This window comes from Rhododendron vialii, chromosome 2a (genome assembly GCF_030253575.1).
Source record: "Rhododendron vialii isolate Sample 1 chromosome 2a, ASM3025357v1".
Lineage (NCBI taxonomy): Eukaryota > Viridiplantae > Streptophyta > Magnoliopsida > Ericales > Ericaceae > Rhododendron > Rhododendron vialii.
The window spans coordinates 37609491-37625878 of NC_080558.1; the positions used below are offsets into that span (position 1 = coordinate 37609491).

General features: G+C 39.8%; 1 protein-coding gene across 3 annotated transcripts; it reads right to left on the reverse strand.

The window, feature by feature from the left end:
• Nucleotides 1–466: 466 nt before the first annotated feature.
• Nucleotides 467–16321, reverse strand: LOC131316200 (calcium-dependent protein kinase 20-like). 3 transcript variants are annotated; one of them, XR_009197036.1, is made up of 8 exons: nucleotides 14650–16321; nucleotides 12609–12752; nucleotides 12356–12508; nucleotides 8561–8676; nucleotides 4337–4504; nucleotides 2853–3077; nucleotides 2531–2736; nucleotides 467–1062 (listed from the first exon to the last, which is right to left on the reverse strand). XR_009197036.1 is itself a non-coding variant. In XM_058345500.1 (7 exons), the coding sequence occupies exons 1-7, from the start codon at nucleotides 15560–15562 to the stop codon at nucleotides 2656–2658; spliced, it is 1800 nt and encodes a 599-aa protein (XP_058201483.1). In that variant the 5' UTR covers nucleotides 15563–16321; the 3' UTR covers nucleotides 2309–2655. The 3 variants fall into 3 exon arrangements, 1 of the variants encoding a protein (XP_058201483.1); XR_009197037.1 differs by lacking the exon at nucleotides 467–1062 and adding an exon at nucleotides 1723–1954; XM_058345500.1 differs by lacking the exon at nucleotides 467–1062 and having other exon boundaries at nucleotides 2309–2736.
• Nucleotides 16322–16388: the final 67 nt, after the last annotated feature.

The window sequence follows — 16388 nt, forward strand, 5'->3', positions numbered from 1 at the left end:
TCCATGATCTTCAATTTTTTTCCCCAAAGAAAGGAACCTCGATCATGGTTTTTAAAATAGTGAAATATTTAGTGTTTGAGTATGGTATGAAATGAACGAGTAGATTTTTTTTTTCCCCAGGTAATTTTACATTAAAAGACAAGTTTTTGAGTGCCATCATAAAAAAGTGGAATGCCAAAATCATTTACCTATATGTTATGGATGTTATATGAGAATTAATTCTTTACATCGCGCCACGTTGCAAAACAGTGATCTCAATTAATAAAATATGGCGACGTGACACGATATAATTGATCTGAAAGAAACAAATGTCTACACCAGCGGTGTAAAGAATTTAATCTCATGTTATATTATGTTTGCCTATGTTCACTTGTGTTTGACTTTCCCACATACCAGAAAAACAAACCAGCTTCTTTGGATTCTTTTCTGTAAGGCCCATTAAAACCTTCTTCTCGCCCTGCAAAATAACTGGAGTTGGGTAGATGCTTCCATATAAATGATTCGGATCACAATGTCAGCCCCGGAACGGGGCACGGTTGAGCGTAATAGGCTATCGTGCATTCCTCAAAATCGCCGAGGAATACGCATCTATCCTAAGATTCCTAACCCAACCAGCTGAACAGAATGGGATGATAAAACCCCTCAACAGAACCCCATGTAAGGTACATGTGCACTTTCCTTCCACCACAGAATACAATCAAATGAAGGATTTTTTTTTTTTGCATTGATGCCCTCAAAGGAAACCCAGGATATACACATGATTACAATGAGACAACGAAATCAAAGTTGAATGCACAGCATGGGAGGCGGTATTTGTTATGTAACAGGCAAACCCAAAGGTTGTAAGACTGCCTCTCTCCCAGCATGTGGGCTTTTTACCGTATGGCTTTAGATAGACCTTCACATCACCTTGACGTACCTGTTGCACAGAGAATTTCCAACCAACAAAGGGCCGCAGAAGAAGCAAGATCTAACCAATTGGGGCAAGCTCAATTGGCCACCCTTGTACACTTTCATAGGGGTGGGTGTCAATCCTTGCAGAAGCAACGATTCGTTATTTCCCTGTATACGGGGTTATAAGTTTAGTTAGTTGTTCCCTTAATGGGCTTTCAATTGGGCTTAGTATGATTGTGAACTTATATCATGTTTGATGTATTTGAGATAACTTGTAATCTTCTTATGGAGAAATAAAATAAAATAAAATAAAAAAGACGCAAGATCTGGTACCGAGTAGAGAATAAATAGTCAAGACGGCTGCTATCAGAGGATTGTTAATCCAACAGTACGAATATGTGCAGAGTGGGGTTGATGAAACAAATTGACTAGTGAAACTTCACATACCAAGAAAAAAAAATGAAGAGCAAGCAGAAATGAGAATATGCATGAATTCTTGTTCAAACATAGCTACAAGAATCTGATGCTCTGACTGGATACCAAAGTCAAATCATTGGCACCTTTTACTACCGACAGAAAGATGCATTCTTGCATTCATGCTCAATTGCCCTGAAAACATTCATGAATAATGCACAGAATGGAAATAAGGGACTGCGAACGTTCATAAGAAAAGCCATGCAAGATCTACCTTGCCAAAAAAAAAACACTAAGCTCCAACTGTGTTAGGGAATCATTCTAGAAGCAACAAGAGAACTCAAAATGATAAGCAAATAGCACAAGGCAGAAACTCAAACTCAGGAGAACAACTGTAGTAACTTAGTGATTTATGCACCTTAGCATCCCTAAGAAAATAGAGCTACATGTAGATAGACTGAGTGGTGGAACCTCACATCTAACTCCAACAAAAGCATATGAACAAACAAGTTCTGTGATGGACAAAAAGAGATAACAAGGTAATGAAAGGAAGACAGCCCCAACTAAGAACCATGAGCAACCGTATTTGCCTAACTATTTACTCTTCCTCTACGAATTTTTCCCCTTCACCTTTTGGCAATCACACCTGCACCACATTAGTTGACCAAAATAACAAAAATGCATCAAATTTGTCAAAACTAAGTCAATAGTTACATGACACCACGAGTTTCCACAATCCAATCTTGCCAAACCAAATCAAGTGGGAATAGTTTCAAATATTTAGCTACCTATGCTTGAGATAAGTACAAACTGTACAATAACTCGACCTCATAGGCTCCTTTGAAGTAGAGACCAAAATGCATTTAAAGCAGCCTAAAGTCTTATAATATGAGGGTAATGCTATACAAGCAGAATTATTTTACAGAAATCCACACAGGATGATGCAGCCTTCTGCGGTACCTTCCGTTTTTAACCATAACACTGAACAATGTGGCTCATATTCAACAATGTCATGGCTCATAATTCCGGATGGAATTTCCGTATGTTAATATTGTCGGTATACCATTTTCCTTTGAGATGAAAATGTACAATAATCAACTATAGCTATTCATATTATTATGAACAAGGCTGTCTGGCATGAAAATTGACCTAATTCAAATAACCAGCTGAAAACTATAAAGAAATACAATATACAAAAACCAAAATGGAATAGAGCACTCACTCTCCATCCCCGAAACCTGACTGATCTTTACAAAGGCATGCACCTCCAATTGGTTGGAGTACCAAGAAAAATATTAGATAGTACCAAGTAATAACCAATCTTGAAGGCTTTCGTAAACAAAAGGCTTATGCTGTTCTGCTAATCGTCATGCCAAAACCAGTGTCTTGCATCATGGCCACAAATTCATTGTAATCAATACGCCCATCCTGGAAAAACACCAGAATATGTCAAATATTATACAACAATCATTTTTGCGAAAATAGTCCATATGATTTCTGCTTAAAAACCAAAAAGAATCTGGAGTTTGGCAGTAGCCATTTACATTATCCTGGTCAACTTCACGGATAATTTCTTCCAAGTGAACATCTCCCAGACCAAACTGCTCACAGGCCTGTTGGAGCTCGTCTTGTGTAATATATCCACTCCCATCTTTGTCAAAATATGAGAAAGCTGCATACATATGATCCTCTCTCAGGACTTTGTTCAGATGGAGCATTGCAGCCATGAACTCTCCATAATCTATGGTACCACTGTTATCGACATCGGCCTAGATTCTCCAAACCAAAAACATCAAAATCATGAGATGAAAAAGGGATTCACTGTCACAAGCTAGGGCACACTATGGCAGCAGTAGGGTAAACAATTTCATCCAACACAGATTTATATGTTCCACTAAACACTTTCTGAGACTTTTGTTAGATGCTAGTGTAGTACGAGAAATGTGTAACTCTAGGATATTGAATCAATTGACACTGAACTCATGCCAACTGAGTTATACTAAATGCCTTGCTTGCCAAAGGAGCACCGACTGTATTGTCAGAGGTTCAGATCAATTTAACAAGGACAAAATCGGCCGATTTCCAATAAAATCATGCTTTATCCATCCTGTTTGCCATTTTTATTCAAGAAAATTTACTCAATTGCTATATTCTAACCAAAATGGACTTACGTGCTTAAGTTACAAAGCAGCAAGCATGCCAAGTACATACAAGCAAATTGTGATAAATATTCACAGTACGACCAGCATTTAAAGACCGCACACTAGCATAGCTTAGTCACAGAGGACATGAGCACAGTAGACCAGTAACTGAACGCACGACAGCATGCTCAATTTACATGCATATTTTATTGAAAAGTGGGTTCTTTTTCTCCTATAATTGAAAAATGCAAAATCAAACTAAAAATTGAAAAACAGAAAAGCCATTTGACCTATTTCCAATGTAGAAGTGGAAAGCGTGTGGCTTGTGTCAATCAGCCACTATGCTGTATATCTGTCCATATCACAATGCTTAAATAATGACCTGTAAATGAACTCCAGCTATTTCCATACACAGGAACAAGAAAGCATTTTAATCGCATAAGGACTATAAAGGAAAAAGCATTGGGAGATAAAAAGAGAGAATTGACAAACTCCTTATTCAATACAGTAGATGAAAATAAAAATCCCAGTGCGAGGAGCTTAACATACTTCTTGTAGAAAGTGAAAAATTACTTTCGACTGATGTCTTAGATTCTGAGTTTGTTCCAAATGACGAATAAATATAATTAAATTTTATCCTCATAGATAGTCATGTATGATCAATGTGCCTGAGAGACTCCAAAGCTATGGACACAAAGAGGAAAATAACACTTCCCCTCAGATGGTTCTAACCTTTCACCATAATGCAAACTCAAAGAAAATTGGGTAGATTATTCCACTAGTAACGACACAAAGAAAGACTATTTGATAATGGAAGCTCTAAGACAAAAACAATGTGTGGCTTATACAACAATAAAGCTTTAAAAGTGGAATTCAATTTCATTTACCGCTTGCATTAAACTGTTAATTTCCGAATCCTTGAGATTTGCACCCACTCTTTCCAAACCTTTTTTCAGTTCCTCGAGTGTGATATGGCCACTGTTATCTGTATCTATCATCTTAAACATTTCTTTCAGTCCTGCAATTTCCTCTTCAGACAAATTCTCAGCAATGACCTATAAAGGATGATCAAAGATAAGCAAGTACTAAACCGAACCAAACCAAACGTAAGGAATGCAAATACAGAAACCAAGCATATGCACAAAGAAACTAGTCAAGCTGGAGAGGAAAGAAATAACAAGAACAGAAAAGTAAAAGAGTCAATGATGAAAAATCAAGATGCAGCATTCCTAAAGACCTCGAAGAAAGAACGCAAACTAGAGTTAAGGGTACAGAAGAGTATAACTGATTCTCTAACTAGGGGCAGATCATGAACAAATTTTCCGAAGATAAATAAATATGCTAGACATACCTATACACAGAGACATTTATATGAGGAAGTTTTTTCATGTTTCGATATATAATGGAAATTTTTTCAGTGATTCATGGGGGCAGCATGGATGGATCTGGGGCAGTGATTTACCATTTGCTATGTGAGGACTATATCATTGGAGCAGAGACACCACATTACTATTGTGTCAGGCCTTGAAGTCAATTTGAGTAAGTCAAGATTATGCCAGCTGGGAAGGTTCACAACATTGATTTGCTTGCTTTAGTGCTGGGTTGCAAGGTTGGTGCCCGCCCTTCTCGTTATTCTTACAATTGGCGTCTTCTTATGAGGCTAAGCCAGTTTCGGATTCAACTCGCGAAGAGGTTTCGGCAGGATAGATCAGATAATATCTATCAAAGGGAGGGAAACTCACTCTCCTAAAAGCACATTGTCGAGCTTGACTACCTATTTCATGTTGCTGATATACTGGCATAATCATTGGAAAAGAGATTGGAGAAGATGCTTAGGAGTATGTGCAGGGTGGCATCGGAGAGAAGTATAAGTGGGGCATTGTCTGAATTCCCAAAAGAGATGGGTGAGTAAGAGGGTACAAAATGGTGAACCTCAGGGTAGTTGATCTCCTTTGATGTTGTTATACCTCATGGGCCCATTTGTTCGACCGGATATTAGCCTCAGATTGGACTTCCAAGGAGATTACATATCCAGTGGTATTTTAGAATTTTTACAACCTGGATAAAACACCCATCAAATATATAATACCACAAAGGGTGAGATATAGAGTACCATAGGAATGTGGTGTTACTAATCCGATCCTTGGTAACCCCCATGAGATTACATATCCGATGGGATTGTATTTCACTCTGTTGGAGAACGCTTTGGTTCACTAAAGAATCACATACCTTTAAACCTTGCACCTGCACAGCTCAACAACCAGTCAGGGACATCCAGCCAGTGGTGTTTGGCCGGAAATTTGCTATGATGGTTAAGTTAGCTTCAGAAGAATAAAGCCCGAGAAAGATGTGTCCCGCCGAGTTGGTGACATTTTCTTTTGTGCAACTTGTATATGTAAAGTTTTTCAATCCCTTTTACCCTTGCATGGAGTCCCACTTAATAGGCATCGGTGGAGTGTAATTTTGGTTAACACTTGAATCCCAATTCAGCTCCAATCTTCCCTTTGAATGGTTGATTTTGGCATCTTACATTCTCATGCACGTTTTCCCAATGGATGCAGTCAGCATGCCCTTAGTCGGTTCCTTTAGACCTCATCGCGATCGGGGTAGTCTCCGACAGCATGATCGGGTGGTTTACTGCTCAGATCGACTGGCCTGAGGAGATTGCATACATAGCCGACCATCCTACTGAATGGGGGCTTCTAGTCTGCGGGCATTAGCTGCACTGATTGCTTTTGTCTATGAAGGTCTTGTTTTCTCCTCCCACACCCTTCACTGTTAGTCTTGCAACTCCCATAAAACAAATGGGCCCCAAGGGGTAGACATTTGAAAAGGCAATAGGAAGGAGTAGAATGAATGTTGGCATTGCAAGTTATTCTGGCATAGTGGTGGACCTAGCGCGGTCACAGGAGATGTCAGGAGGGTCGAGTTTTAGGATTGTTTAAGGTGAGGAGAAGAGTTGCAAGTTTCTTTTCCATCTATTAATCGAGTGGTCATTAATAGAATTTTTTGGTACCCGACTTCTTTGGAGGGATGGAGGCATGGAATATTGCCCTTCCCTAGGGAGTAGGATTGGGAATTTGGATAATTTTGAACTTTTTCGAAATTCGGTCCATATGGTTGGCTGAACATTTTTTTCATGTTTGGTCAGTTAAATTTTTTCTTTTCTAATTCCTATTGTCGAGATTTTGACCAAAAGCTATAAAAAAAGTTCAATTGCAACAAAAAGAATTCACCATGTTAGAAAGTACTCCCTCTATCCCAAAATCTTGGTCCTTTTTGGGAGGGCATGTCATTTTTCAATTGATTATATCTTACAATCTATAATCTTTTAGATGATTTTAAAAACTTTGTATGAAAGAACTCATTGAGATCTATCAAACAAGATTCATATTTGCTATAAAAAATATTATAAATTAGAAGATATAGCCATTCTTTTGAGACTTCCAAAAAAGGAAAAAGGACCAAGAATTTGGGACGGGGGGAGTAATTAATATTCGACCGAACTCCACCTAATCGCATCACCATGCGTTATATGAAGGTAAAATAAATCCTCATTCCCCTTAAAAGTGATTTGGGTTACCCATGTTGCATCTAATGAAGCATTCTGTAGGAGTGAAGCGCAAAAAAAGATTCTCACAGTTGATAGTCTGATCCAAAGAAGGGAGATCATTCTTAATTGGTGTCATTACTATTGTATGTGCAAGCCAAATGCCAAAACGGTGACACACGTGCATGTGATGTAGGACAATAAGGGAGGTTTAGGGTTTCATATTGAACCAACAGATCAGGATTAGGGCGTAGCTAAAGAGGAGAAATGGAATCGAAACAGGGCTATTCTAGGTGCTGTGAACAGTACCCATGAACAGTAACTAGGGCTGTTTATGAACAGTAACTACTACATAAGAAGAAAGCTCTAGGAATCACTCCTAGAGGGTTTAGGCATCACACCTAGGGTTTGATTGCACTTCAAAAGCTCCAAAATTTCTCCTAGTATTCAACTCTATCAGATTAGAGGCAATGCATTGCTTATATAAACTTCAAGACTTCCTAAACCTACTATTACAGTATAACTACGACTTTCAAGGAAAAGGAAACTACGAATTCTTTAGACTTCTAAATCTATTTAATACCAAAAATGATTCAACGTAAGTAAACTAAGTACATTATCGGAATTTTGACCAATAAAACAACCCATGGGCAACCCCTACGGCCCCTGTACAGCGATATTCTTATTCGACTCAGAGATAAATAAGACTCTACGACAACTATGTGTTTGACTATCCGTGCTTATGCGAATATCCATATATTGCCGCTTCCTTAAATTTACTTCTTCTTGAGCCTCAATCAGCATGCTCGCTGTCTAGTGGCATGAGAGCTTTGGACGTCACTTCTCTTTTGATTTAGGGTGGCTTGCGCCATCCCAATTGGGCGGCTGAGGTTCTTCATTGTCAGTGAGGGGCAAGGTGGGGAAGAGGAGGAGCATATGGGAATGATCCCACTTGTTCAATGTGGCGGGAAAGGAATCGGCGATTTCGACGTCATGAAATCCCCTTGTATAGACTTGAGAGTCGTCTTGTTACAGGATGCATAGCTGGGAGTCAATGGGCTGCAATCCTTTCCTCCCTCAACCAATATCATGATGTGGTAAATACATGCAGAAGTGTATAGAACCTCTTTGATTATGGCCTTTTTTTGCACATGGGTGCCATTCCTTAATCCTGTCTTTATGATGTTACTTTGACATCAAAAGATAAACCTTCGATATCAAGGAGACGGAAAACAGTCTTGATTGCAAAAGCCAGTGTAATTTATTGGCATTCTAGTTATTTACTCAATATTCCATGTCATGTGAGCGAAGCTCTCACATTCATGAAAGGGCTAAGCACTACTGGGGCAGCATAAGGTAACCATCGACAAGAACTTCAGCTCTTGTTCATGTGTTACAAATAATTGGTCAAGAATCTAAACATTAACATCCTAGAGAGCAGTAGAAACATACAAAATAAAGAACAGCAACAAAGCGCGAAGAAACTTTCATATAATCTATGCAAATGGACTGCTTTGGGCAACCTCATACGTCAACAGCACAACAATTACAAGTTTCTTACTCTGATGGCTATCTTCTTGAGTTTGTTCATTGCGGAGAATTGCTTCAGACGAGATAGAACAGCAGAATCAAGAGGTTTATCAGGAGCTACGCCTTCAACTTGAACCCAAGGGTGAGCTGCAAGAGGAATCAGTTGGAGTGTAATCTTTCAATAGATGGATTACAAAAAGTAGATTTACCAACTCTTTACGATAATACAATAAGACATGTTATAGGAACCAAGAAACCAAATCGAGATTCTGAGTTCGGGAACCAAGGTTACTGTAAGAAGTTGTTAGGCGCCCCTCTCCACGCAACCAAGATGTTGTCCTCAAGTTGTTTGACATAAAACTTCTTAATTCACTTATTTGACTCAATGACTTTGCAAGTACGTTTTAATTAGCCTTTAAACAGATATGGGTAATGACAGTAATGAAAAGAGGATTCGGGAAGGAGAATTAAACAAGAAACAAACACAGAAGAGGGGGTTCTGGTACAGAACAATCTGTGATCAACAGAAGATTTGTCGGTCGACACACATAATCTGGTGATTGCTACTTAAGGTCAAACGATCGCCACATGTAATATACAACATCTACCGGACGCGCTGTTCTTCGTTACACCAGAAACACCAGTTTACAGAGTTAGCAAAAACAGAAGCAAAAGTTCGAAACTAAACCGAAAGGTTAGCCCGTGGGGCTATAGGATCATCCCACCTTGATCCCTCAGCACTCAGTATAGCACAAAGAGCCTGATTTCGTAGCTTTTATGGACTAAAAGCACAAAAGGAGTAATTGAACAGCGAAGAATGGTAGATGGTTTGAAGGTTTGGTAACACTCACGGTGTTTTTGCTCACGAATTTGGCATGGTTTGCATACTTGAGAGCGGAGAGTATATGGGACTATGGGAGGTGATTACTCAACATGTAGGGCTCTTTGAACGTCTCAAATTGGGATGGAAAAGGGCTTTATTTATAAAGTTCTGTGGAAACCTTGTAACCAACTTAAGGCCAATTGGCAACAAGTAGAGAGGTCCCAAATGTTATTAAGTGATCACCCACTCCACCCCCAAGCAATGTTTAACATCCCCCCTCACGTGCAGCCACGTCTGAGGTTTGTCACGTGTGGCCTATCATCGTGCAGCCTTTTTATTGGTCTGTCATCGTGGGATGTGGATTGTGAATTTTTAAAATATAGGGTAAAACGGGCCTCACTCTGATACCATGTGAACGATTGAATTGAGACCCAAAATTAGGATTATTTTCTCATTACATTAAAGTTATACAATAGTAAAGGCGAAATTACACTAAGACCCTTGTCTGCTAATCTATTTACACAAGAGATAAATTATAAACTAATTACACACTACACCCATAACTTAACAAGTTCAAAGGATAAATGATAGGAATTATCAAATAAATTTAATAAATCCGAAAAATAGTGTTAAACCAGATCCTAACTCTGTTTAGGAGAGTCCCAGATCCATAGATGACTGCAAACACCCGGATTGAGAGAGGTTGAAACCAATCCAAACACTTTACACCGCTTATCTGCATTCCAAAAGGTTCTGTCGAATTATATGAACAGATGTCGCTAGACGAATTGGCAATCGCTAGATGATCTAGTGGACAGGAGATGATAAAAGTGCCGAGCCTGGTTTTGGAGCAGAGGCCAACTGGCAATTTGCAAAAGAACGGGCGACCGATGAATGATCTAGCGATTGACACATATCTAGCGACCTACACTACAAGAAGTAGCGGCCAATACTTCAACTGAGATAGACACACTGAAATGCTCACAAGCTTTCTAACACACTCCTAAGGAACATTTTAAACTTTCCTCGGCTCGTCAAAGTTCAATCAGACCTTCGTACTTCAAAATCGAAGCACACAAGGTTTCATCATTGCAGTTCCCCAAGGCAGGGCTTCAACATTTGCAAAGCCAAATTAGGGTGCCTACAGGATTTCGATTTTAAAACCAAAACCGCCCCACGGATAGGAAAAGTTCAGAGAAACTCCCGTGGGGCGGATCGGATTGGGTACCTGTGTGCGAAATTGCCTTCTCTAATTATGGGCGAAAGAGGGTGTGAGAGAATAATATTCACTTCAAACTATTTCTCTCTTTCATGATTCTTTTTCTTTTGTGAATAACGGCAATAAGTAAATTTTTCACCTAAATTTTTTTTCACAAATATTAATTTTACTGATGCGAAGTTAATACAAAAAAAAAAAAAAGGTTGGGTTGGTTTGGTTTGGTTTGAGACTTAAGGCTCGGTTTGGTTTGGCATTCCAAATTACCTGAGAAAATAGTTAAAGGAGAAAGATGCTTACCCTTAAGCTTTCAACGAAACTATTTCCTCAAAAGAGTTTGGTAAAAGGGGGTAAAACTCATTGAGCCCTTTCCTTACAGCCTAATATTTTCTTAGATTGTTTGGAAAACAATCCTTAGAAGATGAATACAGCCTGCCAAATATTTTTGGTAAACCAATTATAACTCCAAATTCAAGTTCGCAAGCCTTCTTTTTTCTTCTCATCAGAGTTCTTTAAGGAAGAAGGGGGGAACAAGAACTGTCATGTATCCTTCCACTTGAGTAATTGGGATACGCACAGTCAGGATAATATTGCCTTGTTTCCATCTTTAGGTATTTTAGTTTTGGTAGTGAATGGAGAGAGAATAATGATTGGAGAGAGAGGTAATGAGTAGAGAGAGATAGAGAGAGAAATGAAAGTAACAATTGGAGAAATCGGGTAATGATTAGAAAACAAAACAAAGTTAAACTTAAAATGAACAAAGCCATTGCTTTTTCTAGTGTTAACAATAGGTAACTTCACTGTAGCGATTGTTCTTCAAAATTCGCAACATAACAATAACCATAACCTATTGTCAACACTAGAAAAAGGTGGTTCCATGCAATATTGTTAACCCAATAACCTATTGAGTGGGGTCCGTAATATTGCTTTTTGGGAGGCATTATGGCATTATTGCATGGAACCACAATACCTCCACCACCCCATTGATCAATATAACAATATCCTCTACAATAGGTATTATGCTCATGCGGGGGAGTTTGATGGGGCAAAAGGCATCCCTAGCCTCACTCAACTGGTGACTGTATAAATATGATCATATTCTATATTAATATGTAGGGTAGATTCATGTAGATTAAGTAAGAAGGGAACTCAACTCCATTTAACTCAGTTAACTTGTAGACTAAAACACGCCTCCCATCTTTAGCAACCGCTCAAACAACCCCCCACACCACCACCTCTGGTGCTCCATTTTCCACTGCTCCCTTGAATAAACTCTTATGTGGTCGAAAATGGACAATTTTATCCTTACCTACAGAACTTTTTCTCTTCAAATTATGCAATAATTTTAACAAATAATACCATGATACTCTCTTTTTCTAACACCTATGTACCCATTTTCTTGTTTACTATAATACGGCAACACCATTAGATTGTCGGTGAAAGGAGGACCAAAGGGGCTGATCCTAAAGAAGAAGGTGGAGTAGGAGGAGCCAGTTTTCGTTGAAGATGGAAGTATGAATGGGACAATAAGGGCATTCAGAAGAAGTCTACTACATAGGGAAAGCCTGTTAATGGTACTTGGTGAAAGGAAGTATCTCCAGATATTCCCATCCTATCTCATTCCATTCCAGTAGCTTGACCAGTAACCCAATGGCAGAAACTAAAAAATCCATGGCCAGACCATTTAGTGAAGCTTAACGTGAATGCATAAAAGCAATGGAGAAGCAAATATAGTTCTACTAAGATAATTGATGCTCAAAAGGACTTGTAAGAAAGTGCACACTTACAAAGAACTTCGTGGGCTGTCAACCGCTTTTTAGGGTCTCTTACAAGCATTCTTCTCACAAGATCTTTTGCACCATCTGATATACTAGGCCACGGTTCTGATACAAAGTCAAGTTCTCCTTTTAAAACCTGCTCAAATATTCCTTGCTCCGTTTCTGATTCAAATAACATAACAGGAAAAGAGATGTAATTCTCAGATTTCTAAAATACTAAAATAGCCCAAAACAAGAAAGCAGAAAACCTTGGAGTTCTCACCATCCCAAAAAGGTGGGACCCCACTCAATAAGATATAAATGATAACCCCGGCACTCCAAACATCACATTCTGGACCGTAGAGTTTCCGCAGGACTTCTGGGGCCACATAATAAGGGCTTCCAACCACATCGGTGAATGTTTCACCTGTATGGTTAAAATATTAGCTCTCATAGAAGAAAATACGCAAGGTTGACTTGCCGAACAAGCAAGGAAATTTGTGAAAGCATGGACTGGCAACGAGGGGAACAAAAATCACAGAGCACAGGATTATTCATGAGGATAGACAACCAGACATGCAGTACTGGAATGAAAATTGAATATCAAGATAGACAAAGCCGACAAAATAACATTATTCCTTGGCAATTGAAAACAAGAGGACAAACAAGGATGCAAAGCATCTAAACATTCAAATCATTCTAGATCAACAGGGCATAAGAAAACTTCCTGGATGGGTGATGGAAAAATGCAATTACAAATTCAGTAACCGAGTCTAAAAAAGCACTTCCAAAAGCCACTGCCAGAACCAGACCACAGATGCAACAATAAGCCATTTTAAGCTCCATTTCAGTGTGAGAGTCGAAGGCCTGTAACTCGACCTTATAAACAGGAGAAACTTCACTAGATAAGGCTTTAATGAAGCAGGTTAGCACAGTCCCCTCTACTTCAGGACACAGCTTGATCTTTGGAAGTGAAAGTTGAGGAAGTCCAAGACTCCAAGCCCAAAAAGAGGGCAATAAATGTTGCTTGGAACCGGAATGGGAAAGCTCAATTTGATTCATGGCTTGATGCACTTGAGTTTTTCTTCTTTTTCTTTGTTTTTAATTGGCAATGCACATGAGCTTGGTATTAAGATGGTGGATCAGACTATCTTATTCTGAATCAGGCTAATAAATTACTTGAGAAGCAAAAGGAATTTGCCCAAAAAATAACCGCATTAAAGCTGCCGTGCAGCTTAATTTTCAACGCTAAGCTCGAGAAGCTACCTTGCGTTAAACTTACGGCCCAAAGTCTACGATTTTCCAGCATACAGTCTCAAGAACAGACCTTAAACTCTTACCTTGAACAAGAAATATAGCAGCAGTAAGAACTATATATGCCCTACTGTGGAACAATGAGCACAATGGACCAGACAATCACCTTGTTTGGTTCAACTCCCATCTCATATCATTTTTCTCTCTGCACGTTTCTCAATACCTTTTTCTCTCTATCTCTCTCCACTCATTACATCAAAAATAACTTTCAAAAATTTGAACCAAACAAGGTGATTCATATAACTTGTTCTCCTCCCTATCCTCCTATCAAATTTCCACGTTTAGAAACCACATTATACGTACAAAATCCTATTTAAGACATTACAGCATCTGCTGAAACAGTTGCTCATAGCATCAGAGTTTTTCCGGTATTTTAATCTGATGATAGAAAGTCCCCTGCTTATTATTACTGTTGTAAACACCAAACTAGATTTAGGTTAATAAACTAAAGCAAGTCAAGACATCCCCTTCCTAAGAGGGCATACATTAGAATGTTCGTTTAATACCCTTCTCAATTAAGTTCGGTTCAAGGTGATGGCGATTCATCTGTGTGTAGACTGTAGTAACGAATCTAACGATTAACAGTAACTTAGTCTAGAAGAGTTTGAGAGAAATCTATTTCGCAAACCCTTTATGTATTCCTATGATTGCCGGATCCATTTTTAGGCTTTTCCTTCTTCTGCATTTGAATAAGTTCAGTGAGGTTCCAAGATTACATCAGAGATTGTTGTAATAATACCATGGTTTATTAAGGTTATAGCCCCATTCAACAGTGAACTACTCCTTTTACTCTCCCCGATTGTTTTCTTTCTTTCTCATTTAACTCAGCAACTGACTTTCCGATGAGAATGGCCAGTTCATTCCACTACCTCTCTTGCTCCTTTGCCACTCTGTTCCATCCCTAACTACCGAATGCAGTGAAAAAGTGCTTCCAATACATACTCCTACAATCTTAACCATTTGTATTTTCATCTTTAAAACCAAGAAAAAAGCAAACATCGAAAACATACCCGGCCTGAAGAATACAGAGAGCCCAAAGTCAATTGTCTTGAGTGGAGACTCCTCTTCCTGGTTAACAAAGAGGAAATTCTCGGGCTTCAAGTCCCGATGCATAACTCCTAAAGAATGGCATGCTTCAACTACACCGACTATGACCCTCGCGAGCTCAGCTGCCTTTCTCTCCGTATAGTGCCCCCTCTGTATAATCCGATCGAAAAGCTCCCCACCCGCGCAAAGCTCCATAACAACATGAACCGAAACAGCATCCTCATAAGCACCCACGATAGAAATCACACTTGGGTGACCCGCTAAGTGGTGCATTATCTGAATCTCCCTCCTCACATCCTCCACGTCCTCTTCCGTTGTCAACTTCCTCTTCGCGATCGACTTGCAAGCAAACTCCTTCCCGTTCGCCTTCTCCACGCAGAGGAAAGTTGTCCCGAATTGCCCTTGTCCAAGCTTCCTCCCCAAAGTGTAAATCTCCTTCAAGTTCCCGGTTTTTCGCTGTAACACAGACTCGATTTGGAGGCCCACGCTCGAGACCCGCTTAATGTGGCTCGGCTTGTTCTGTTTTCCGCCCTCTTGCTCATTCCCTCTCACGATCGTTGTCTCCCGCTTGATACTCTTTGTTGTATCTATGCGTTTAACCTCCTCTCCCGTTATTTTGACCGGCACGGGTGGAGTGCTCTGGACGCGGACCAGAGCCTCAGACCCACCTCCTCCTCCTTTTCCTACAGAAAGTGAATCAGGTTTTTCAGGTTGCTCTGATTTCACCTCGGTGTTGCTATTCTTGTTGGTGCTGGATTCTCCATTAGTAGGAGGAGGAAGAGTGTTATCAGTTTGGCGGCTTCTCCAAACTGCAGCTGTAACAGATTGCAAGAACCCATTGTTCCCCAGATTGGGCCCTACACATGTGTTCCCCATCAACAGTACGAGTAGATTCCAATAACACAACTCCTCAGAAAAGTGTTTAGGGTGTTAATTAACCCTAACACAAACAATAGCTCACTACAAGACTTCACTAACCGGCGTGACTAACAATATTCCAGCACTACCCCTCAAGCACTTGAACAGATATCACAAAATCCCAGCCCAGCTTGTTATATCATTCCCATTAACAATTAAAAGCCAAATTCAAGATGCCTGATCCTACAAAAACTCCTACCTGAACCGAACGCGTAAACTGGAAATTCTGTGGGGTGAACAAGACAAGGAAACGTTTTGGAAATGGAAAATCGCACGATTTTCTTCGTGCGTAATCATCGTCGTCATTATTTTATTTCTCTTCTGAGGAGGAGGAGGACCCACCCTCCGAGAACTCGGCAATGGCAGCTGATCAGATCGCACAATGACTGAACGGGAACCTTTCTTTCAACCCTCTGAATGATGTTGTTGGAAATGAGGACCCCGACGAAGAAGACGGCAATGGCGGCAGGGTCAGATCGCACAATGACCAGAATTAAGCTTTCAAACCCTAGGTCTCAACGATGTGGGAAATGATGGCGAGGAAGGTGACCCCTCGGGAATGGTGGTGGATTCACTTGATAATAGGGAACGGGACGATTCCCGGCCGCTCTAACAAACAACGAACGAACACCCTTTCCCCTTGCCCTTTGCCCTTTTTTCCAGAATCCACGCGCATGCAGGCTTCAGTTCATGTTTTACGTGCAAAACAACACATTAATTCCCTTCCATTGATTTTTGTCTCCACGTGCAACTCATCCCAACATTTACTACTCCACTAGTGGGG

Bases quoted from the DNA above. Each gene is read 5' to 3' on its own strand.
- LOC131316200 (XM_058345500.1), bottom strand. From the start codon at position 15,562: ATGGGGAACACATGTGTAGGGCCCAATCTGGGGAACAATGGGTTCTTG. The intron at 12,509-12,608 runs GTGAGAACTCCA...TATTTGAATCAG, and splicing joins GGTCCCACCTTTTTGGGATG to AAACGGAGCAAGGAATATTT. The intron at 3,078-4,336 runs GTAAATGAAATT...TGGAGAATCTAG, and splicing joins TTAACAGTTTAATGCAAGCG to GCCGATGTCGATAACAGTGG.